The following is a 26725-nucleotide window of genomic DNA, read 5'->3' on the forward strand; positions in this document are numbered from 1 at the left end:
TCTTCATATAGCAGTTTTGTAAGAGATGAAAATAACTGGTAAACTGTCAGTGAATTTGGCAAATAATTTATTTGGCAGGAAGAAAATCCAGAAGATGGGCCCAGCCGAGCTTTTTTTTTTTTTTAGCAAAATTATGTAATTCACAAAAGAGCTTATTCAGCACAAAACGAGCTAATGAACACTGGTAAATCTTTTTTGATAACTCAAGTGATTCTCTCTTTAGGAGGAAATCCAACTACAGCCTTCTGTCCCCATGCACAATATTTCCCTGTCTATGTCCATTACAGGGAAGAGTTCAGGGCACACTCAGCAAGGCACACTTACCACAATATGTATAAATAAGTTTAGAGTCAATAAAGCGGACTCTGAGATTGTGGAGCACAGCAGGCTCATGAAGATAGCTGAGGGCTGTGAGGTCATTTTCACCCACAAGTATGTCAGGGTTTCTTAAGTGAGGCAGTTCCTTAGTCTTTGGATCTAGACGATATTCCAAATCCTGAAAACGCATAAGATAGAGCAATGGCAATCAAAGTGAAACAAGTTCAAGCATTTTGCTTATTCCCTATTCCTGATTTGCTTCTCAACTATTAAATGCATTGTTTTCCTGGCACATTCCCCAAAACCATAGAAAATGGCGGAAATGGAGACTCTTCTTTTTCACTAGATGTATTAACTTGTATTAATAATTTTTGCTAATATAGGTTGAGAAGCCTAGACTGTTTTTTACCCTTTACTGAACCAGAAGTCTTTAATCTTTAAATAACCTTTCTTTTTCTCTCTTTCTCTTCACCAGTGATAAGTGAATAGGCAATAAAGAGTAGTCAAGAGCTTATCTCCGGAGTCAGGTCATCCCAGCTTCAAATCTTGAAACTGGTAGTTACTTCTTTTGTGGCCTTGGGTATGTTATTTAATCTTAGTCTTTCATTTGCAGTGCATAATAGAAATAGTTCACAGGGGTGTGATAAAAATTAAATGAGGCAATGCACGGCATGTAGTAAGTACCTGGGAACCCCTGAACTCTGAGAGGTCCAAGAATCTCCTGAAATTAGCTGTAACTGTGCATATGTGTAAATACATATACATATGTGTATTGTTTTTTGGAATTATAGTTCACAGTTTTCACTTGAGTTTTAAGGAAGAGATTGGCTCCAAAAGTTTAGAAGTACTACTCAGTTTAAATCCAAGGAAAATATGGGTTTATGGCAAAGCCAAGTATGGAAATTATCACTCAATGTAAGTGATTCATACATAATCACTTATGTATTAAGGGCAAATAATATATGACAAGTAAAAAGGAAAAAATGTAATTTAATTGTAGAGAAGGACTAGCTGGTTTTGTAAAAAGCCACTTTTCTTAACATTGCAGAGATACAGAGGTCAAATAATCAAAATAGGTTGGAATGAATCATGCTAAATGGAAAGGAATATACAACCTGCCCCTCAACCTCTCCCTGCCTGTCTATTAGGATATAATGTCCTTCCCCAAACTCAGTGGTCCTTGCACTGCTCTCTCCAATACATAAAAGTCACTCTGGCTATGTAATCTCAAGACTACTTAGTATCTCTGAGCCTTGGCTTCCTTATTTGGAAAATAGTTATAATGCTACCTAACAACCTACAAGGTTGTTCTGAGAATTAACATAAGAAAATATAGCTCACCTTGCCTAATGTTGTGCCTAACACAGAGCAGCTGAATAAATTATTTCCCTAATTTGACATTCAAGGCCCTCTTAAGGGGGCCTAATTCTTCCCTGCCTTTTTTCCAACTAACCTTGCCTCTGTTTTGCTCTCCTGAAACTCATCCTCCACGTTTCCACCAATGAATCCTTTCTAAAACACAAATCAGGCATCCTTCCTCTGTTTAAAAATACAATTACTCCCCATCGCATATCACTTGAAGTTCAAGAGCTTGAACATGATCACCAGGCCCTCTGGTTTTCACCCCCCATCCTCTTGCCAGTCCCATACTCTTACGTCACATTCTAACAACATGGATCTTGTGTAGCTTCCCAAAAGCACATCACTGTGCATGCCTCCCTGCCTTTGCATGTGCTCTCTGGATTCCTGAATTGCACTTCCCGTTGTCTACTCATTCTTCAGACGCTGCCTCTCTGACCCCTTACCTTCACCAGTCCATCTCACCACTCCCCGCTCTGTTCTACTTTTGTTCCTTGTTTTTATTATATCATGTGCCATATCATTCATAAATATATCTATTTCTCTTACCTGACATTGATGTCAGAGAGCACCTTTTGCCAACATGCTATCTAGCAGATACTCTAATATGCAAGCCTAGAACTTACACATACCTTTCTAAATTTCTGCTCCAGTCAACTTGTTGTATTTACTATCTCCAAAATACATTCCAGGCCTCATACGGTCTACCCCTTTTCCTTGTCAATTCACATTCTATCTTTTAAGATCCAGTCAAAATCATTCTTCCTCCTTGAAGCCTTCCCTGACAAAGCAGTCCATAATGAAATTTTCCTTTTAAGGATCCTAAAGTCATTACTATCTTTCTTTACAACATAGCAGAGTAGCTGTGAGAATATAAATCAGGAAGACAAATCTTCTGGTTTAAAATCCCTGCTTCATTTTTAATAGTTGTATAATCTTGAGCAATCTCTCTGAGCCTAGTTTCCTCATCTATAAAGTGGTAATAACAACAGTCCCACTTCATGGGATTATTGTGAGGATTAAGTGAGTTAGTGCAAATAAAACACTTAGAACTATGCCTGGCAGATAGTAAGCACTCAGTACAAGTTAACTGTTGGGATAGTAATACTCATATGGTAATAGTTCATCATAATCTTTTTACATCTTTAGTATTGTGGTGTTGAACTACTCTTTAGATCCTACAGTTTACATAACTTTTCATGTATCTAGTTTCCCTGGCTAGACTATAAGTTGTTTAAAGAAAATGAATGTCATAAAAGTTTTTAAGAAAAAGGTATGATATGCGTTACCAAATGCAGTGGAGAGATTAAAAAGGTACAATGGGGGTGCCTGGGTGGCTCAGTCATTTAAGCATCTGACTCTTGGTTTTGGATCCGATCATGATCTCATGGTTTGTGAGTTTGCGCCCCGTGTCAGGCTCCACACTGGTAGTTCAGAGCCTGCTTGGGATTCTCACTCTGTGCCTCCCCCACACTCGTGCTCATGCCCGCCCTTCTCTCTCAAATAAAGTTAAAAATTAATTTAAAAATAAAAAATAAATAAAAAGGCGCAACCAAGATGAGTCTACCCATGCAGTGAATGCAGACAGGAAAAGTATACGGACACGACTGGTTTTAGGTTTTCCTGGTTGCTGGCTCGCAGCTTTATACATAAGAGCTTCTCAGTAAATATTTTTCAAATGATTATGTGCAAAAAATATCAAATATCAGACTGACTCCTTAAGCAATGCTTTCTTAGTCACTGTGAAATAATTAATGCTAACCTAAACAAAATAAACAGGCATATCTTCGGGAGGATTAGATATGAATCTAAACCTAATCATAATAAATTTATAACCAAATAACAGATTTTTATAGTTCTGCCATTTTGACTAACCCATTGTGATAGAAAATTGAATTTGCTATATTTCTTTTTTTAATTTAGTAAGTAGAAAAATATTAGATTAATTCAAAATTTAACTTCCATCTAAAGTCAGGTATGTCACAGTAAACTCCTACTTCTGAATTCCCTTTACTTTATGCCAATGACAACAAATAAAAGCAAAATTCTTACCTTTCCTTCCTCAAGGTGAAGCAGGAGGACTTTATCTCCTGGTTTATAATCCTTGAGCAGCTCTGCTGACTTCCAAACTTCCTCAGGATCAGGTATCCAAACTCTAGCAAACTAGAAGGCAAGAAGAAAAAACCAATTAAACTAGCAAAAAAAAAAAAAAAAAAGTATTTTAGCCCCATTTTAATGCCATCATGCCCACATTATACAAAAAGGTATGCTGTGTATTATGACAATAATTTCATAATACATGTAAATCAATTTACTATGTTGTACACCTTAAATTTATACAGTGTATACGTCAATTATATCAATAAAATTGGAGGGAAATTTATGCTCTGAATTAATAGCTACAATTAAAGTTTGAATTTGCTTTGGGGCGCCTCAGTCACTTAAGTGTCTGACTTTGGCTCAGGTCATAATCTCACAGTTCGTGGGCTCAAGCCCCATGTCAGGCTCTGTACTGGAACCTGTTCAGATTCTGTGTGTCTCTCTCTCTGCCCCTCCCTTGTCTGCTCCCACTCTGTCTCTCTCTCTCAAAAATAAATAAACATTTTAAAAAATGTAAGTTTGAATTCGCTTTAATAGTAAATGCTACCTGAAAATACAATTTTAGGTAAAAATGTACATATAAATCCATTTTTTCATTGAATGTAGACTTTTAAAAACCCCCAAACATGACTGTGAAGGTCTGGCATGGTGGCTCTTCCAGTTTCAACAACACCACTGTCTTTTTATGGCAGGATTTACAATTTAAAACTTTGGTTCAAAACACAGGTTTTCATCCTGTGTTCTGCAAAGACTTAGTGGCTTCTCAAGTATTCCTCAGGGGCCATTAAGGTGTGGAAAAGAGGAGAGTAAGCTTGAGGCTTAGAGCCACAACTGTTATATAGTTTGGGCATCTGGAATTTTCTCTGAAGAAAATTCTGATGCTAATTTAAAAACAAATAAGAAAGCACTGTTGTCTAGGATTTTGCCTTTATTATTTTACACAGATGAGTGAAATGGTAGATTTGGCTAGCAATAAGTTTGACTCCCATAGCCTCAATATCATGAAAGGTATGGTAATCAATCATCAGGGGTTCCTGGAGCGTCCAATCTTGAGCCTCAGCTAGATACTCTCTGGACTAAAGCCCATTTTGGACTTGAGGTCAGTTTTGAAGAAAAAGAAAAAAAAATACATTAACATGAATGAATGCTCCAAACATCACACTGAAGAAATGTTTTATGACTGCTTGGATTCCTCAGGGAGGAATCTTCCTTAAAAACATCATATACATTAAGCATTAATGGTCATTATCAGGAATATATCACATATAAAAATACCACCAACAGCATCCTTTCTCTACTTTATTTTCCTCAGAGTTCTAAGACTACCTGAACTTAGTTATTGTTACATTACTGTTTACTTATTATTTCTCCTTCGTTAGAATATAAGCTCCACGTCTGCCTTGTTCAACACTATCCCCAGGGCCTGTGTACATAGCTGGTTCATAGCTGGGTACTTAGTACGTAACAGAAGAATCTCAGAATAAAGGGCATCTTAAATTGAATAAAAGCAGTATGGTTAAAAAAAAAAAAAAGAACTTACCCATTGCTTTACTTTTCTCTTATTATCACAGACTCATGCAAACTTTTTGTCCGAACAGTTTGCAAAGGAAAGAGTACTGAACTAAGTTATGAGTTCTAATCCCAGGACTATCAGACTGGCATTTTAGCCTTTATTTCAGGCATTTGTAAAATGGAGATGACAGCAGTACTCATTTAGATAATCTCAAGGGCTTTCATACATAGAAACCTTGTGAAAAGCATACGCCAGTATAGAAGTACAGGTTGAGATTGTTACCAAGTGTGTATTCCATAAGAAGTTATTGTTAATGTTCTATGTCAAATGCGTTACTAAAAATTGCTTTACAGCTTTCTTCCCACACAGTCCATAAACTAACAGCTGTCTGGTTTACTAAAATTTTATTCATTCAATAAAGATTTCTGTGTACTAACTACTCTGACTCTGAAACTCACTTTAGAAAGGCAGTATTTCTATAACTTTCTCTTGAAAGGATTTACTGGTTCCATAAGAGATATGCAATATATTAGATTCAGAGTCATGAAATCATGCACTACCCTGATTGATGAAAGCACAAAAAAGCAAAATGGGTCCAACTGTGTTTGCAGTATCACTGACCTGCTCCAAACATGAGGAGATTTTCACCTAAATCTAGAAAGAAGCACCTTCCTTTTACTTGTCAATAGCAAGTTCCAGCTCAGATTTCCACAAGTGTTTTAGAAACACTGAGTGCATGCTTTGCCAAAGGCTAGATTTCCAAAAACTAGGTGTTAACAACACTTGCAGATAGTTAAGGGAGGCTAAGGCCCTTACACTCACCACAGGAAGATATTTAAACCCCAAACAACACCCTGATAACAAATTCCCCATTATCCTATCTCTATGTCTTGGGAAAGTATCCAAGGAAAAATAGGTCAGAACTCAGTCTATTATTACCATTGTCTTTTTATGGTTCTTTTCTGTCTTAACCAAGGAGATTGGTGAGCCTGCAAAAACAACTATACCAGAACTGAGTCAGTCTGGGAGGTATACATATACCTTAGCTGCTGAAACAGAGAAATGCCAACCTGACAATGCCCCCTCCTATGGCCTGTGTCACCTCCAACCCTATTCTCTACTTTTGCCCGAGGCCCCCAAGGAGAATACACAGAGCAGCTCTGAGTCACAGGACTAAACCTGTCCAGCCACATCCAGTGGGAAGACAGGGCCCGGAGACCATATGAGAAACCTACAAGTGAAACACAGTAGCAAGAGTTGGGCAGGAATCACACATTGGGGTGGATACACACACCCAGTAAGTCTGTTTAGAATTTCCTGGTGAAACAGAAGCAGTTAGCAAAAGATATCTTTGGCCAAAGTGAGTCAGACTGAACACAGCTCCCAGCAAGAAAAGGAGTGTCCACTGTCATGCAGCTCTGCTCTGTCATAGTTAGCTGGTAGATGGTGAAGCTCTCCTGCCATGCTCCTCATTCCCTTTCCTACTCACGCTACTCTAATTTTATCTCTCATTATCTTGTAAGCCCTTCAAAAATCTTACCGTACTTCAGACCTTATCTTTGTTCTTTACGTATCTACCTCCCACACCAGACCATATACTCCTTAGAGCCATCCTGGAATCCCCTCTAAGGCTGGCCAAGTTCCTGGCCCATGTTTGGTAAGCTGCACATTTATGCTGGTTTTATTTAAGACAGAGTTAGGACAAGGTGGGGAAAAGAAATGGGAGAACTGGGGTGAGAGGATGAGACGTGGCAAAGGCAAACTTCACAGGCCTACCCCAGGATTTTTCCAGAAGCCACAAAGCACAGCTGCGATGGATAAGAGAGACTAAGAGAAGAGAGATTCATGAATTAGTGGGCAGAGAAAACACTGCTGTAGGAACAGGTAGGAGGAGGGAAAGTAAGATTTAGCATCTGAGGTACTGTGACTAAAGCAAAACAAAACAAAACAAAACAAAAACCAACCCTGGAGGAGATGAAGAAAAGATAAAGATGCTTAAAATAGATAATGTTAAAATGTAAACACATCAAAGAAGATTAATGACAATTCAAAGGAATGCCTGATTAGAAAGGAGAGTAAGGACAAAATGGAGATGTGCTAAATTTTATAACAGGCAAAATCTGAGTAAATAACACACACACAGATTTGACTTGCATAACAGCTCACAAGGAAAATAAAAACCATCTGTCCTACAGTACAGTTGAATCAGGCCTGCCTGACCATGATGAGGCAGGACTGACAGAGACTAACGGAAGAGCACTGGGAAGATGGTTCAGGGGACGTGCTTGCACTGCCAGAGAGGGGCACAGACAGTGCTGGCTCAGCCCAGCACAGCCCTCTGGCCTTCTCGGCATCGCTCCCGCCCCTGCGCACAGACAGAGGCACCAGCCATCTTTCTTTTCTTTTCATAGCCTCCCACAATGACAACACTCAAGAGCTTCCTGAATAATGCAGATGACTCATGAGAAATTTTGCTAACTTGCATTTTGTCAGTCAAGGAACTCCGAGGTGTGGGCACCAAGAGCAGTTTTTCTGATGCCTCAGACACTTTGGGAACAAGACCAAAAGCACTAACAAAGTAAATAACCAGTCCCCGAATCCCCAAAAATCTGACCCATGTGATTCTCCTCCCCACACACATTGCTCACTTTTCATATGGCACATGTACACATCTTTCCTAGCTGCTCTATTAAATCATACACAGCTTGGCAAAATAGAACAACCTCTAGAACACAATCCTTCCCCTCTTTGAGCCAGCATGCTCCTATTTATCACTCGTATCTGTGTTAAAGTACCACCACCTTGAAGAAGGCTTTCCTCATCACTTGGTGGCATTCTATTCTCAGTGTCCCCATTTCCTCACACAGTCTTCCATGAGAATTCTTATCCTACTAAATGGTAACTCTGCAGGCCTAACCTCCCTTCAGCAAGTGTGAGCTCCCTGAGGGTATGGGTGTCTCTCATCCATCTTTGTCTCTTCAGCACTTAATACAGGGCCTATAATAATTTCTGAACAACGCTTTGCTATGGGAATGTTCTTGCCCTCAGTCATTATACTCTAAAAGGGCAGATTAAAAGAAGTATTGGCAAGAGGCTCTCAGAATCATCTAGAAAGGTCTATAATTTCCAGAAATAGAGAACAATGCAAGCAACATTAGATAGTTATGTAAAAAATCATGGTGTAATAAGAAAGAAAAAGAACCAGATATATAGGGAGATTAGTAAAAAAGTATTCTTTCCTTCCCCATCCCCCTAAAACTTGTGTCTCTATCCCTTTATAATTCATATGTTTAAAGTGGAAGCTACTACTCACTTCTAGAACAGACAGTCGCACTCCCAACCCTACCACAAATTCCTCACTCAGAAGGTGACGGCCACTTCCACCGGCCATCCGCTGGAGCAGCCGAGTGAAGCCAGAGCATTAGAGCAGGGGAAGGGTCACACTAAAATGGGAGGAAAGAGAAAAGGGGGCTGGGAGTGACCACATGGTGCACCGTGGATAGGGCTGGAAGTAAAGAGCAGGAGTGTTCTGTGTGCCTACTGCGGCTCTAGAACAACTCTGCTGGTGAGTGAAATGACAAACACCAACCCCGCTTCGTGGAACTTGAGAAAGACTGTGAGGAATGACAGCTCTGTGTCAGTAAGAGGCCTAGATATTTTACATACATAATTTCATCCAATCATCACCATGACCCCATTTCTAACCCATTGTAATAGATATTAAGGCTCACACCTGAAAAGTGGTAGAGCTGGGGTTCAAGTCTTTGTCTGTTCTAAAAGTCAAACATTCTTTCCACTTTACCACTGTCACCCCTTGTTCAAACAGCATCTCTTATTAAGAAGAAACCTTCCTCCCCCAAACCAAAATTGTTCCTCTTGGTATCATAATTGAAACAGCTATTAAACTGGTCCATGTCACCAGGTGAGACATAAGAATGTTTCATCTAAGATAATGTGTCAAACCCACAGTAATCAGCCTGGCATTCATTCCGTAGTATTCCACTTGGCTCTGACTGGAGAATGAGACCCTGCCAAAATGAGTTGAGGAAATAATAGCAAAAAATCACCTGAGGATGAGAAAGACTAAAATTTTAATAAATTAATGATTCCAATGATTCCAGGTTAACTTACTTCTATAAATGAACAAAATGATAAAGTAGATTTAAGACTTTTAATTTTTTTCTTACTCTTGAAGTTACTATGCATGTACTATGAAATGTGCATGACTTAAAAGTAAATTGAATTTGTCAGCTTCCAGCAGGCATTGAAATGATTTTAATCTCGTGAGAGAAACAACTCTTCAAATTAATGGATATGTTTTATTACCATCAAGAAGTAAAGTTAAATAATCTTGTTTCTCTAGAAATTTGCATGAGATGGTAGAGCTTTGGAATGAGTATTTTTAGACACTGCAGTTAACATTTCTGTAAAGATTATTTTTGGAACTAGGTCTCACTTTACAAGCACAGTCTTCATATGCACATCAAGAAAAATTACTATTTCTGTCTACAATCAGCTAGTGGTATTGGAGGATAAATTATAAAATTTTAAATAAGAAAAATAATCAAAGTTAAAACAATCACCAAAAAAGAAAGGAATGATATTGATCATCTTCATTAGAAGGACTTTGTTCCACTAGGATGAAGAAAACACGTAATTTTACTTTACTTAATTTTTGCAATATTCTTTATAATTGTTATTATTAAAGAGGTCCTTCATTAGAAGGACTTTGTTTCACTAGGATGAAAACACCTAATTTTACTTTTACTTAATTCTTGCAATATTCTTTATAATTGTTATTATTAAAGAGGTTCCTCATTCAACAGCCTGAGCAAAGTTAAACAACTGGCCAGAAAGTCACTCAGCTAATAAATGACAGAGAGGATTCAAACCCAGAGTGATCTCCAACTTCAAGATGTTTAGAATGTATAAGGAAGAATAAGACTGACATAATTCAAATAAATCAATTTTTCCTGATTGTGCCCAAAGTTACCCAAATAAGCAAAACTCACACCTTCCTACTATTTTCAACACTTGCTCCCAATTTGGAGAACAGTATGAAAAGGATCATATTAAATATCTACAGGCCTGTGTATATAGACAGATGTCTTCCTCGCCCACAGAATATCTATCATTCTGATAAATGATCTGGTGCTGAAAGAAGTCATGGGTAATTTTTAAATTTCAAATAAAATGTCTCAACATGGTAAGTTTTGAAGGAATTGGACAACATATACATTATACGAGACAACACAGACAAGCAGGCACCAGTGAGTAGTTCCCTTCCATTTATAACAGGTGGATACCTTTGCTTTGCTCCCAGCTTTGGGGACAGACACTTCCAGCTACAGTCATGGTCTGGTGCTAACAACACATTACAGGTCATTCATGATATGGCTTCTGTAGAAAGGCAGAATTTTAAAAATTACAACGACCCACTTTAAAAACTCAGTTTAAGTGTTATGACCTCCAGGAAGGCTTCCTTGGGCCAGCACATTAAGACAGGGGCTCCTGCTTGGACTGTCTATAAAATCTGGTTTCTATCTCTATGCACTTGCCATATTCTATTATTATTATCTTTTCACATGCCCACCTCTTTAACTAGGTTGTGACCTCCCTGAGGACAAGATCTGTGATTTACCCACTGACATCATCTCCATACCTGGCCCAGTGCTTAGCACACAGACACTCAAGAGATGTCTGTTGAGTAAATGAATTAATGAACAGATAAGTCTTTAGAGGCCACAGAGCTTCCACAGATTTGAAATGTGAAGGACTGTTATGCAGTGAGTCAGTCAAGGCAGAAGTCACAGAAGAGTTTTGAAAATAATTTAATTAGAGGTATGTGGGTGGCTCAGTTAGTTAGGGGTCCGACTTCAGCTCAGGTCATGATCTCACAATTCGTGAGTTCAAGCCCCACATCAGGCTCTGGGCTAACAGCACGGAGCCTAGCACCTGCTTGGTTCTGTGTCCCCCTCCCTCACTGCCTCTTCCCCCGACTCATGTTCTCTCTCTCAAATGAATAAACATTAAAATAATAATATTAATAATAAGCATGATTGTAATAATACAAGCATGAATGGAAAAGAGTAACCCAGTTATCCACACTTAAAAATACAAGCTGTCTTGCCTAAATGAAAGAGCATTTCCCAATAGGAACTTACTTTAAAAAAAGAAGAACAGAACATGAATAAATATGAATAGCCTTTAGGTTAGGAAAATGTATTCACATTTCTCTTACGTGCTACCTATCACTCTGCCTGTAGTCTGAGTAGACTTTTTTGATCAACAAAATCCTCATAAAAACTGTTTTTTTAAAAAAACTACAAATTTCCACTTTGTAACATTAATATTTTTAAATGCATATACAACAGGTTAGACTAATAATACAGACTGCTGGACTTATCTGATATATAGGAAGGCACAACTAAATGCATAGTAAGTACCAACAAGGCAGGTGGCCCCAGAGTTACCCTAAAAAAAGAGAACTGTGGAAGTGATTGGACCCAAGGAGCTGCTGGCCATGTTTGCACTGTCAGCATGGTGAGACTATTACTAGCGAAACAAGAAAAAATCATTAGACACTGAGGTTATAAAATACTGACTCAATAATTCCCAAACTTCTAGAGAGATCAAGAGTACACTTGGGGCACCTGGGTGGCTCAGTTGGTTGAGCGTCCGACTTCAACTCAGGTCATGATCTCACGATTCGTGGCTTCGAGCCCCACATCGGGCTCTGTGCTGACAGCTCAGAGCCTGGAGCCTGCTTCAGATTCTATGTCTCCCTCTCTCTCTGCCCCTCCCCCCCCACTCATGCTCTGTTTCTGTTTCAATAATAAATAAAAACATTTAAAAAATTTAAAAAGAGCACACTCTTTTCCCTCAACTGTGACAGCCCTCAGGTGCAAAATGATATTACTGAATTGATAAAGAAGTTATCAATTTGGTAATTGACTAGTTGTCGGTTCTCAATAGGACTGAGAGGAACCAACAGGACAAAAGGGTAACAGAAAGATCAAAATCGTCACTGATTTTAGGTGTAAATCTCTTAAAGTTCATGAAATAAAAGACATGTGTTTTTGAGCAAAAGTTACTCCAACTGCATATCCTGAGAGAATATTTTGAAACACAAATGCAGCACAAACAAGCCAAGGTTCTGAAAGAAATTGTGGTGGCACCTAGGTGGCTCAGTAAGTTGGCTGAGCGTATCAACTTCAGCTCAGGTCACTCATGAGTTAGAGCGCTGCATCCGGCTCAGTGCTGACAGCTCAGAGCCTGGAGCCTGCTTCAGATTCTGTGTCTCCCTCCCTCTCTGCCCCTCCACTGCTCATTCTTTGTCTCTCTCTCTCTCTCTCTCTCTCAAAAGTAAATAAACATTAAAAAAAATTTTAATAAAAGAATTTGTGCCTCGGACTTTTCCTCAAAGGTCAAACTGGGGTCCTAGCTCTGACTTGACCATACCCTTCTAGAAGATCAAAATGAATTTCCCTGGAAATAAGAATTTCATTTGGTCTGTGATGACTGAGGAAGGACATTATTTTCTTGTACCTCTCTATGACCATGGTTTCTAAATTTAAAAAAAAATCGATGAGTTTATTTTCTTCATAATACAGAAAAAAAACTAAAAATTTTAAATATTGCCAAATTGTCACACACCTAAAATTGCTTTCATTTTTTATTATTATACAGAGTAAATTTCCCCTTCCTAATTTTTACCTATCTTCTTAGATATTTAAGCTTCTGCTACAGAAAATTTCATTGGTATTTTAGTATTCTTCATACAAAAGAGGTTCTGTTTTGCTAACTCACTGTTTGACCTTCATAAAAGCTACTCTAAATTTACTTTATTTTCAATCTGTATCTGGGATAATCAGCTCCTTCTACTTACTACCCACTGTGTAAAAAGTACTTCCTTTTATTTGACCTGTAACTATTTCTTTGAGCTTCAAAAGATGCCTCTAAGTTCTTATATAATGATTAAGTCCATGTTGCCCTCTTCATGTGCCTCATGGCTTTCTGAGCTTCCACCAGATAAAAAACTCATTCTTGATCCTTCCATACTGATGGGTCCAATTTTTTTTTGAACAGTGCCTCCTATCCTCCTACTCATTCTAACTTATTTTTAATCTCTTTGAATTTCAATTTTCTCACTTACAATATAAAGCAATTAGTGTAGAATCCAAAGTCAAAGTTAAGAGCATGGGCTTTGGGAGTCAGACAGTCTAGTGACTCCAATACTTTCCAACTGTTTGACCTCGAGAAAATTATACAACTTTCTTTCTTAGGATCCTTATTTATAAAACTGATTATTAATAATACATACATCAACAATCAATGGTACTATAATTGTGCTGTATGGTGGTATGCATGACATAATACATACACTTATGGAATCACTATGATGAACACCTGAAACCAATAATGTAACACTGTTTCAACTATACTTCAGCAAAAATAATATGTACAGCACAGAGTTGTTATGCAGATAAATGAGATAAAGTTTAAAGATCATTACAATGTATTGTCAGTACCCTTACCCTATCCCAACCTCAGATTTAAACACTTCATTGTACTTAATCTGAATTCTTCTGCTGTATCAACAATGCACTGTGTGGTTTAGTCCCTGCCCCCAGTTTTAGTAGCACCTCATGAAGGTCTTCTTTCTGAGCTCCCACTATGCCAGCCTAGAACACCCCAAACCTTCTGACTTCAATGCTGTTTGTTACTGAGCTTGCTGCCCAGACCATCCTCACCTAAGTCCCCAACTCTCCTTATGGCCAGTTCCCTCTCACTACTCAGGTCTCAGTTAAGATGTCTCCTTCTCAGAAAAGTCCTCCCTTGGCCACCCTGGCTTTGCTTACCTGGGATTGTCTGTCTTCCCACCTAGCATGAAACCCCTGTAAGAGCAGGGATCACCACTAATTCCAGAACCTAGAACAATAACTGTTAAATACTAGGTACTCACTAAATATGTGAGGAATAAATGTGCTCAGGATATGGTCTGGCTGGCTAAAAAATAGGTTATAACCAGGATGTGAAAGACCTCACATGCCATGTTAGGCAGTTTGACCTTTATACTGCAGAAGACAGGGATTCATTAAAGGTTTTTAGGCAGGGTAAAGAGTGACTGATATTTCTAATAGCCTAGTTCTAACTGGCAATTCTTTAAACATCATCAAAAGCACATCTTAAACTTCTGTTTATGATCAGTTGTTCTCCCTCCCCCAATTATCCATTTACTACTATCATTCACATTTTGTATGTAGACAAAATGCATCTACTATACACATAATTGCTTCCAAAACACCATTCATATTAGGCAAATAGGGCTTGCATTGGAGGGACCAGGCATCAGCTTTCCCTAAGGGCAGGGCTGGGAGGGCAGTTCAGCTGGTATTGTTTCCTGAATGCTGGGAGCTGGTTGGGAGATTCTTGCCCTGGAAATAAGAGCGAGGTTGAAGCCAGAGGTTAGGGGAGACACTGTAGTGAGCTAGCTTTGAAAGGGCAAATGAGTGGGACACCTTGCAGGCTGGTTGAGTCACCTAAAAAAAAGAACCCTGCTGGCTTGCTTCTGAATGGAAGTGTTCATTCCTGGGGCACCTGGGTGGCTCAGTCAGTTAAGCTTCCAACTTTGGCTCAGGTCATGATTTCGCAGTTCATGAGTTTGTGCCCGCATTGGGCTCGGTACTGAGAGCATGGAGCCTGCTTGGGATTCTCTGTCTCCCTATCTCTCTGCCTCCCTGGCTTGTACTCTCTTTCTCAAAAATAAGTAAGTAAACATAAAAAAAAAAAAAAAAAAGTAGTATTCACTACTAGGCTCCCCTACTATCCCATCAGCCCCTCCTTTTGGGTTTTTTTTTTTTTAAGTATGCTTTTAGCTGAATTTTAGCTGGAAAAAACTGACCTAGGGCCTATATTTGGAAGAAAGGTTGACTCAAAAGATGTTTACAGAAAATTTAGAGACTTCTAAGTGGCAAAATATATCTTAAAGTCAAAATACAAACTGGTCAAAAAAATTCAAACTAATTCCCTTAGTGGATAAAGAACTCTTACAAATTAAAGAACAAAAAGATAAGCAACCCAGCAGCAAAAGAGGCAAAAGAAAATAGGCAACTCAGAGATGCACCACTTAAAAGAATTAAACATAAGAAAAGATTTTAAAAATACAAATTTAAAACAACTTAAATTTTGTATATGGAATTTGAAAAGACTGAAAGGGTTGATAATAACATGTTGGGAAGAAAGGAGACAATCAGGCATTTTCATATCTTGGTGATAAGATAAATAGGCACAATGTTTTAAGACAGAAATTTGGTAATTTCTTTTACAGTTTAAAATATATGTCAGGGAGGCATATCAAACTCGGAGGAAGGCATACTTTTGACTTTGTACTTTATTTCTATATTTTTTATATTTTTTGTGTTGTTTTTTAAATAAAACCCAAAGTTTAAAAAATATGTGTATCCATGACTCAGAAAATCTAGATCTAGAAATTTTCCCCATGAGATGCTAAAAAATACTAATAATTATTTCCAAAGTTGTTCTGCAGTATTGTTTGTAAAAGTAAAAATTTAGAAACAACACAAGAGTTAATACACATCTATATTAATAAAAAGCTTTTTTTGTAACTTTATTTTTTTTTAGAATATAACACTATTTTTTAACATATGCAATTATTTTCCATCATTTACAATACAGTAGTTACAATGACACTCCAAATGGATAAGCAAAGTAAAAAATCAGAACCCCAACTTCTATTTCATGTAATAAGATAACTAGTAACATATAAACAGATTAAGGTATATGTGTACAAAGGAATACTAAAAAAAGAATAAAGTAGGTCTGTATGTACTAACATGGAAAGATCCTATTAATTGAAAAAAAAAAGTTGCAAAACAGCATCATTTTATAATTCTATATATAAATGTTCAATATGTATTCATATATCCATATAATAGAGTGGCTCAGCCATCACGAATTTGCATTTATGTTCTATACTCTTTGTAAACAATGCTGAAAGTCTATGGCATCTGAACATTGATCTTTATGCCTAGTCATGAATGAGTGATACCCTTTGTGTGACCTCTCTTTGGAAGGTAGATCAGAGCTAGACAGTGGGCCTGGCTCTGCCGTGACTCTCAGTGTGGCTTTGCTCTTTCCCATTAGTCTGTGTGTGCACTCCTGAAGAGATGTAAAACTGTTTCTTTGTAGCAAAGAGCTGTGAGAAAAAGTCACATGTTTGTACCTGTGATGGAAGTGAAGCTTATGCAGAAGTCTCTGAAAGTGACTGTTCTAACCATATACTGTCCCCTCTACCCCAGGCCCGATAACTCTGCCCAGCCTTGATCTACAGAGGCACAGCCCCCTGCCCTTCTTTCCTGCTTTACCTCTTCCTACACAACCCTGGTTTTCTTGTTTTTTTGGTCCAACTCCACTGGCCTTTTTCAGTTCTCTCTCCACCACAAGATTACTCGCAATCTGTGCCCTCTGCTTGGAATTCTCCTCCCCTTCTCTCATTAACAACTAGGCTTCTCTCAAACCTCAACTTGGACTTTTTCTGAGAAGTGCCCCCTGACTAATCAGCTCCAGCTGCTCTGTGTACCTTTATAGCACTGAGAACCTCCCCCTTTAGGGTGCTCAACACAATTATGACATGACATTTGTCTCTCTCCTCCCAGTTAGTTCCATCCTGTCTATTTTTGTCTTTTGTTTCATCTCTATCATCTAGAACAACCTGGCATATGAATGGATGATATGTGCATGTAGGTATGTATAATTATGGATAATACATTAAACATACTACACAAAAAGTTACTACCAGCAATGAGCAAGTGGAACTTGAAATTATAAACACAATATTACTTATTTTAACCCAGACCCCCAAATTAAATACTGAAGTATAAATCTAACAAAATATGCACAAGATGTTTATGAGGAAAACTACAAAATTCTGGTGAATAAAATCAATGAACTAAATAGGTAGAGAGATATTCTATGTTCATAACTAGAAGGACTCAATATTGTCAAGATGCCAGTTCTTCCCAACTTAATCTACAGATTTAATGCAATCCCAGTGAAACACCCAGGAAATAATTTTACAGATATCAACAAACTGATTCTAAAGTTTATATGGAGAGGCAAAAGACCCATAATAGCCAACACAATCTTAAAGAACAAAGTTGGAGGACTGACACTAGCTGACTTCAAAACTTACTATAAAGCTATAAAGCTCAGTGTGGTTTTGGTTAAAAAAAAAATAATAATAATAATAAACAAATAGATCAGTGGACCGAAGACAGAAACCAGAAATAGATCCACATAAATATAGCCAATTGACCTTTGACAAAGAACAAGACAGTGGTAATATAATAGAGCAAAGATAGTCTTTTCAATAAATGGTGCCAGAATAACTGGACATGCACATGCCAAAAAAAAAAAAAAAAGGAATCCAGACACAGACCTTACAACTTCACAAAAATAAACTCAAATGGATCATAGACCTAGAATGTTAAACACAAAACCATAAAATTCCTGAGAGATAACAACACAGAAGAAAACCTAAATGATTTGGGGTATGGTGATATATTTTTAGATACAACACTAAAGGCATGACCCATGAAATAAATAATTGATAACTTGGACTTCATTAAAATTAAAAAGTTTGCTCTGTTAAAGACAATGTCAGGAAAATAAGAAGACAAGTCAGACTGGGAGAAAATATTTGCAAAAGACACAACTGATAAAGGATTATATCCAAAATATACAGAAAATTCTTAAAACTCAACAATAAGAAAATAACCTTATTTTAAAAATGGACCAAAGATCTTAAAAGACACCTTACCAAAGATATACAAATAACAAATAAGTATAAAAATGATGTTCCACATCACATATCATCAGGAAAATGCAAATTAAGACATCCAAGACATCCACTATATACTTATTAGCACGGCCAGAATTTGGAACACAATCAAGGAAGAGGAGCAGCAGAGACTCTCGGTCATTTCTTGTGGAAATGCAAAATGGAACAGCCATTTTGGAAGTCAATCTGGTGGTTTCTTACAAAATCAAACATACCCTTATCATATGAAACAACAATCACAAGCCTTGGTATTTACTTGTACACAGGTGTTTATAGTAACTTTATTCCTAATTGCTAAAACTTGTAAGCAACTAAGATGCATTTCAGTAGGTGCATGATAAACTGTGGTACATCCAGACAATGGAATACTATTCAGTAGTAAAAAGAAATGAGCTATCAAATCATGAAAACACATGGAGGAATCTGAAAGAGCTTCATACTATTGGATCCCAACCATATGATATTCTGGAAAAGGCAAAATCACAGACAGAGAAAATAAAAATATCAGTGACTGCAGGGTGAGAGTGGGGAAGAGTTGAACAGAAGAGCACAGATGATTTTTAGGGCAGTGAAAAAACCCTATGTGATATAATCATGGCCACATGTCATGACACATTTTCCATACTCACAGAATGTACAACATCAAGGGTGAATTGCAACATCAACTATGGACTTGGGGTAATTATGATGTATCAGTGAGGTTCTTCAATTGCAGTCTGGTAGAGGATGTTGATAATGGTAGGAGGCGATTCATGTATGGGGACAGGTTATAAGAGTAATCTCTGTACCTCTCTCTCTCAGTTTTGCTGTGAACCGTAAACTGCTCTTTAAAAAAATAAAGTCTTTTCAAAACATTAGGCACTTTGTTGAAATCTGTCATTTACTTATTTATTTACTTACTTACTTATTTAAATTTAAGTAATCTCTAAGCGTCTGAGTCCTGATTCCACCTTAGATCAAGCCCCTCAATGGACTCTGCATTGCCAGCACAGAGCTTGCTTGGGATGCTCTCTCTCCCTCTGCCCTGCTCATGCATGCACCTGCACCCTCTCTCAAAGTAAATAAATAAACTTAAAAAAAGAGTTGCGTGCTCTTTGGATTGAGCCAGCGAGATGCCCAAAATTTGTCATTTTATATACATGAGTCTGTCTCCCTATCAATCATAGTTCATTCTAGGAAGTAAGAGTGATTATGACAGAGAAAAGAAGTTCTTTTCATTTTCTATAGCATGTCTATTTTGTTTTTCATGTGTGAAGGAAGAAATAAGAACTAAATACTAATCACCATGGAAACCTGTCAAACAACTGCAGAGTCCTTAGCTAAAACTCAAAGAACCTCAACTACATCATCTACAATTTGCTCTATTTTATATTCAGCTTTTAACTCACCCAGCAAACACTGCAGAATTTAGGAAAACCCCTAGCTATTCAGACCACAAAGAAAGTGTTAAAGATTATTTGGTCCAAACATTTCATTCATGGCAAACTTAAAGCTCCAAGAGCAATACATCTAGACTGCAAAGCTGGCTAAGACCAGACACAGTACCAGACCCAGGTTGCCCTGAGCCCCAAGATCTGAGACTCTTTTTGGCTCCCTCTGATTCCAGCTCTCTCTGCCTCTCTGTGTCTCTCAGTCTGTGTCTCTCAGTCTCTGTCTCCCACCTCCTTCCTCTCTCCCTCCCCACTCCCCTTGATCCCCAACTCACTGAATTTCTCTCCCTCTCTCACATTTCTTTCTCTTTCTCTCTCTGTCAGGCTTAATAGTTCTGTAAGAAATTATACAGCTGCACAAATGGCATGAGAAAAGCAAAATCAAGACTGAACAAAAATTGTACTTCATTACAGCTCAGTTTCCCACACTCTTCCCCCAGTAGACAGAGTTAAATTGGAGACTGGTACAAGGAGGCCCATAGGAAAACTATTTCCTTAGCATCATCTCCCCTTAGCTTCAACCATTAGCTGTGCCTCTAGCACAATCAAAATCTACAGAGCTACAAAGCGTCAAACCATACGTAATCATTCATGCAGCAAGTGTTTACTGAGTCCCAGTTCTATACTAGGCATAGGTCTAGGTCCTGAGACACAGCATCTGTACTGGCAGGTAGGCTTATGCTTGGGCTCCCTGGCATCTACCCAGTTGGGAGAGTCTATGAGAGCCATGTATGAGAGAATGTAGGCTGGACATACTATAGATGCTCATTATATTAAGTCTTTATAATCGTGTCCATTGATTGACTTCAGAGGTTGTGACAGGACTAGATTTAGGCACATTTCTCCACAATGCCAAAATCCTGGTCAGCCCTCATATAGGAAAAACCAGGTGGTGTGCCTGTAACTTATGATCAACACATTGCTGCAACAAATGTTACGGTCATCCTTGTTGGAGATTTGGGTACATGGTCTGTAGCAATGAAAAACAATGTTTAATGCTATGGATTGCCTATAGATTCTACAATATTTTCTATCTGACATTATGACATGACTGATTCGATGTGGTTCCACAAGTATTTGTTATGTATAAATTCTATACCATGGACTGTTCTAAGAACTGCAGAAATAAAAATGAGAAGGCTTTTTGCCCCTTTCCTCAAGGGTGCTAACAGATATAATCACTATAATATGGTAAGTGCAGGTATGTACAGGTGGCATGGGAGCCCAGAAAAGGCACACATCACCCAGGTTAGGTGAATAAATAGGGCACAGAGTGGCTTCCCAAAGGAGTGGGAAGTTAAACAGGTAACAGAAGGATAAATAGGAGTTAGTCAGGCAAATGAGGGAAGCATTCTGTAGACAGAGATAAAATAAGTGAGTGAAGATATGAAAGATAATAAAATATTTGTGAGGAATACAAGCAGTTTAGAATCACGGTAACAAGAAAGGAGAGGACCCCAAGAGATACCCAGAGTTCAGATCATGAAAGGCCTGGCACATAGTAGGTATTCAAGAAATACTTGATGAGGGGCACCTGGGTGGCTCAGTTGGCTCAGCATCCAGCTTCAGCTCAGGCCATGAGCTCACAGTTAGTCGGTTCGAGCCCCACATCGAGCTCTGTGCTGACAGCTCAGAGTCTGGAGCCTGCCTCAGATTCTGTATCTCCCTCTCTCTCTAACCCTTCCCTGCTCGTGCTGTCTGTCTGTCTGTCTGTCTCTCTCTCTCTCTCAAAAATAAATAAAAAACATTTTTAAAAAATTTTTAAGAAATACTTGATGAAAGAATTTTCTAGAACTTTCATCAAGAAAAAGGTATGAGTATGTGGCTATTCAAGTTGGTCATATTTTGTATGTTCATTTTGTTAGTAGAAACAGAATATAGTACATCAGTAGAATTATAAGGACATGACACAGTCAGCAAGAACATGGCTCACTCAGCATCATACTTGAAGATGCAGGCATCATAAAGCAGAAGTGGCTGGACAGTTTTGATATTCTTGTGACCACAAAAGAGGGAAGAGCCAGGGTGGTGTCTGCACAAAAGACACAGGCTGAGAGCATATGGAAAAAGATAAATGGGAGGATGCTCAGAATCTGTGAGCTTAAGAGTTTCTTGGATATAGCAACCATCTCTGTTTCCCCCACTGGCTTAGACACAACCAACATAAATAAATCAAGTATCTGTGACTCTACCTTCCATTCTTCATGGCATCACAAAGCAGAAACTGAACTGGGAAAGAGTAGAACTCCTAATCCTAATGGCTGTTTTTGTGAGTGAGCATGAGTCCTTTGCAACTGTTGAAAAGGGAAGAGGACACCCAGAGCTGAGAGAAAAGGAAATCAACACAATCCATACCCTAACAATTCCATACTGAAACACGTAAGAACTCTGAGTCAGGACAAATTTTCAAGAAGTATAAGAATATAGAAGTAGTAAGGTTAATAGGAGAGGCAGACATCATCACTACTAGTCATAAATTCTAAAACTTTTTGGTACGCTAACACTCAAAACAACTTATTGTGGTGAAATTAGTCTCTTTGATTTTTTGTTTATAGTTCATAGTTCATCTATTTTTTACATAGAAAGCTATATATGCATGGAGTCAAAGGTATATGGAAGTTCTCTATACTTCCTATAGAATTCTATTATGTACCTAAAAGTGCTCTAAAATATAAAATCTAGCTTTTAAAAATTCTTTTTAATTTTTTAATGTTTATTTAGTTTTGAGACAGAGAGAGACAGACTGCGAACAAGGGAGGGGCAGAGAGAGAGGGAGACACAGAATCTGAAACAGGCTCTAGGCTCTGAGCTGTCAGCACAGAACCTGATTCAGAGCTCGAACCCATGAACCATGAGATCATGACCTGAGCCAAAGTCAGACTCTTTCCAACTGAGCCACCCAGGGGCCCGGTTTTGTTTTTTTAATGAAATTTGTCCATTCATATAGAAGTTAAGGCAACTCAAGACTGGGAGCCAGAGGCCAGGTTCCTAATGCCCTGACCCTGAATTGTGACCCAGACCCCTGATACTCCTGGACCACACACCTGTTTTTGATCCTCCAGGCATCTAAAGGCCTATGGTTGGGCTCTTGTAATTATAAGGGGTTGAAATTCACTTAAGCTCATTTAAGTAAAGGACAGAAAGAACATATATTAAGCACACAGGGGTAAAAAAAAGAATAAGGAACCAGAGAAGGGCTGAATTTCACAGAGGCCACTACTGAAGCATAGGTGATTTCAAGGCAGGCCCAGGAAGCTCAACGTTAAGAGATTTGTGGCATTTCTGATGTACCACTACAATGGGTTCATTATCGTACACGTGTCTATGCCACTCTTCTCTGGTTTATCTTTCCTATCCTCCTCAACTGCAATTCCCAAAACAGAACATATGAATGGCTCAGTTAAATACTGATGCCTCTGTTTAGATTGAACTTTTAAGACCAGACAGCATCATAAGACCCTTTCTATCTGTGAGTGAGCTATCCTTTGGTCAGGACCTCCCCTGATCCAGTCAGCTTGGCCAGAAGGGCTAGGTCATGTGGTTCTCAGCATAAGTCCAGAGTGTTGGGAAGTGGGGGATGTTGGGAGGGGGGAGAACCACCCTTTGAAGGGACTGTGGATAGCAAGCACTGTGAATTCATTTATGATATACTGAAGATAGCAATGCCTTGGCAGAAATCTCAGGAGTAGAAGATGGAAAAAGTGACCTCTGGGTGGTATCTGAGATGCAGCAGTATAAAAAGTGTGTGTGTGAAGCCTTTAACAGTCCAGAAAACCTAGACATTCCTGAAAAATCCATCCGTAGGGCCCAGCATTCTTTCCCACTTAGTCTAATTCCATAATTTAGAAAAACACCATGGCGCCTGGGTGGCTCAGTCGGTTAAGCGTCCGGCTTCCGGCTCCAGCTCAGGTCATGATCTCACGGTTCATGGGTTCAAGCCCCACATCAGGCTCTGTGCTGACAGCTCAGAGCCTGGAGCCTGCTTCGGATTCTGTGTTTCCCTCTCTCTTTGACCCTCCCCTGCTCATGCTGTCTCTCTCTGTCTCTTAAAAATAAATAAAAAAACATTTAAAAAATTCTTTAAAAATGTAGAAAAACACCTGATTCCCAATCCCCAATATCCTAGATTCTGAAGCCATTATAATTGAGCTAATGACCTTAAAAGACACAGTGGTAAGGATCTGATGAACCAGACTGGATGAACCTTTTCTTTAGCTTACGGCTGTGTCCATAACCTTCTCATAAGCCTAACCGTGGTTCTTCAGCTTGTACCATTACAACACAGTAATTTGGAAAAAGAGTTTCATCTATATGACTAATATCACATAGAAATGAACAGATCTGACCAAGAGCCTTGATTCTAGTGATGCCAATCCCTTCTGAAAGCAATTGTAGGCAGCCCTCTCCCAACAGAAAGCATGGGGGTAGCTGGGGCGCTAGAAGCCTCCCTAGAAAGTCAGTCAGAACTAGAGGGACTACTTTTTAAATCTCTCTGCAAAGATTCGTTAGTATACACTGGGACTGCTGAGCTCTGACACACAGACGAGTGAGGTAGGGGAAAGACAGCTAACCTCTGACACTCCATTTTCATAAAAATTAAATTGCTTAGACTCACTAAATGATTAAATAAGTATACAAACTGAATGAAAAATATTCTACAATTTTAAGATGAACATTTTATATCATTTTTACACATTACATTTTCCTCAAAAGTACAGTTGAATTAGAATTCAAAAAACTAAAATACAAGAAGTAGTGGGTAGCTACAGCACACGCACACACACCTTCAAAAAAGAAAAAAAAGAACATGAACCTGTTCCAATGGCTGGCAAGGGAGGAGGTGAATACTCAGGGGGAAAGCATCATTCCTTCCTAGTTCTTTTTATTATCAGAAAAAGACAGGCAGTAGGTAAGCTTTAGGCCTGACCACTGTTTCAATTTTCACAGGCTTTTGGAGATTTAAATATTCCAAAGGAATCCTTATAAGAGATGCCACAGAATAGAGTGCATTTTCACGTGTCTAAATTAATAAAAAAAAAAACTTTGTAAACAGAACTAAAAACTGCAGTATATCCTTATTCCCTCAAATATTTTCTGACTTAATACTGCTTTTATTAAATAGAATAAAGTGTTCTTTTGAGTGATCATAATAAAGACACTGAGTTGAATAAAGACACTAATTACAGAACTTTTCTCAGCTAAAAAATACCTGAGTCATTAAAAATGATCTTCATTCCTAATCAGTCTTCAACTGACACAGAGGCCCCTAACATTTTAAATTACTTCTCCTCTACTAATGACCTGTAATGATAGAACATTTATCTTTAAAAAAAATAAAAGAGTTGACTATGTGAATAAAGACTGTCAGGTGATGAATAATTTCAATGTCAAAAAATGTTTTGGATATTGAATTGAAGCATAGTAGAACACATTTACAACTACTACTGGAATTAAGGGGACTCCTAGATAGTTCAAGTTTTGTCACAGGAGTTGATTAAACTGTTTAAAGAAATCAGTTGACCTCTACATGAAACCTCTGATTAGATCATAAGATGCTGAATTCTCAAATAAAAAGGTGTCTTTTTAGAAATTCTTACCCTAGGTAACACTGACTAATGTACTGAAATGAAATAAAAAGAAAAACATAAATCAGCAAAATATTTACACTCTTTTATTAAGTAACCACTTCCATGGATATTAACTATACATGTTTGTATATGTACACAATCATGTTAATGAATGTAATTTTACATACCACAGCCAGGAAGTAGAAAGGTGAAATATTAAACAAACAAACAAACAATAAAAGCTTTTGGTAGAAAAGCCCGAAAACCTTAACATAGAAAAATAAAGATTGTTGTCCTGGGGCACCTGGGTAGCTCAGTTGGTTAAGCATCCAACTCTTGATTTTAGCTCAGGTCATAATCTTGGGGTTCATGGGATCAAGCCCCATATCCGGCTGAGCATGGACCCTGCTTAGAATTCTCTCTCTCTCTCTCTCTCTCTCTCTCTCTGCCCCTCCCCAACCTGCACATGCATGGCCTCTCTCTCTTCTCTCTTCAAATAAATAAACTTTAAAAACTGTTCTGTTTTTAGCATTATGGTAATAATATTTAAATTTCTTAAATCTTTTCCATAACAACAAGCAAACCTATTTGTCAGCTCTGAATGTTGTTCTTTTGAAAACACTATGGAAAATCCTTTAGGTTGAAGAGCCTGGCATTAAGTAGCTATATAATATTATTTTAAGTTGATAAACGTCACCACAAACAATCAAGAGAATATAGTCCTACCAACATTTCTATGGTAAATTGTTTCTCATTTTTATAAATTGCTTAAATCACATTCTTCTGTTTTTCCTATTCATATTCAGATGAATTTTTTTTTGTAAGTTTATTTATTTTATTTTGAGAGAAAGAGAACATGCACACATAGTGGAGGAAAAACAGAGAGAGAGAATACCAATATACTCTGTGCTGGCAGCAGGGAGACTAATGCCTAATATGGGGGCTCAAGCTCATGGTTCATGAGCTCATGACCAGAGACAAAACCAAGAGTTGGTCACTTAACCAACTGAGCCACCAAGGTGTCCCTCAAATGAAATTTTAATTCTGTATGTATTGATTGAGTCCCTCTGTGAACAAGGTTCTATGTTAAGCTGGTAGTGAGAATGTGGGAGGAAGTAGAAAAAAGGAGGACCATGGCATGGTCTATTCCCTGCTTGCCAGGGCCACGCCTCTCTTCCTGATCAAGGTCAAAGGAGGTCAAAGAACCAAGGTCCATTTTAACCAGACAGCACTACCACTGGGCATTGTTATCACTGTCCTACAGATGAAAAAACTGAGTTTGGGTGAGGTAAGGTAGCTTGGCCCAGATGACATGGCTGGTTAAGGGGCAGAGCCAGAATCTGACCCAAGTACATCTAGCCCCAATGTTTGTTCTATCTCCATTACATTGTGCTGTTAGTAGCTTTCTTATCTAAACCTCAGCTCAAATGTCACCTTCTGAGAGGCCATCCTCTCTATAGACTAGAAGTTTCATTTTCTTCCGATTTTTAAAGAGGTTAGATCCACTAATAAATTCTGAGAATCTTTTTCAGCTGAAAAGAAACAAACAAAAGCTTTTTGCAGATTTTTGTCAAAT

At 38.2% G+C, this 26725-nt stretch overlaps 1 protein-coding gene across 5 annotated transcripts in view; it reads right to left on the minus strand.

The window, feature by feature from the left end:
- MYO5A (myosin VA) overlaps positions 1-26725 on the minus strand; it is a 192451-nt gene that overhangs the window by 121808 nt on the left and 43918 nt on the right. For all 5 annotated transcript variants that reach the window (XM_029950496.1, XM_029950494.1, XM_029950497.1 and 2 more), the window contains exons 2-3: positions 3730-3840; positions 325-496 (exon numbers count right to left, since the gene is read on the minus strand). In XM_029950496.1, the coding sequence (XP_029806356.1) occupies positions 325-496; positions 3730-3840 (283 nt within the window). The remainder of the gene's footprint in view (positions 1-324; positions 497-3729; positions 3841-26725) is intronic.

The sequence above is a fragment of the Suricata suricatta genome, chromosome 9 (genome assembly GCF_006229205.1).
Source record: "Suricata suricatta isolate VVHF042 chromosome 9, meerkat_22Aug2017_6uvM2_HiC, whole genome shotgun sequence".
NCBI lineage: Eukaryota > Metazoa > Chordata > Mammalia > Carnivora > Herpestidae > Suricata > Suricata suricatta.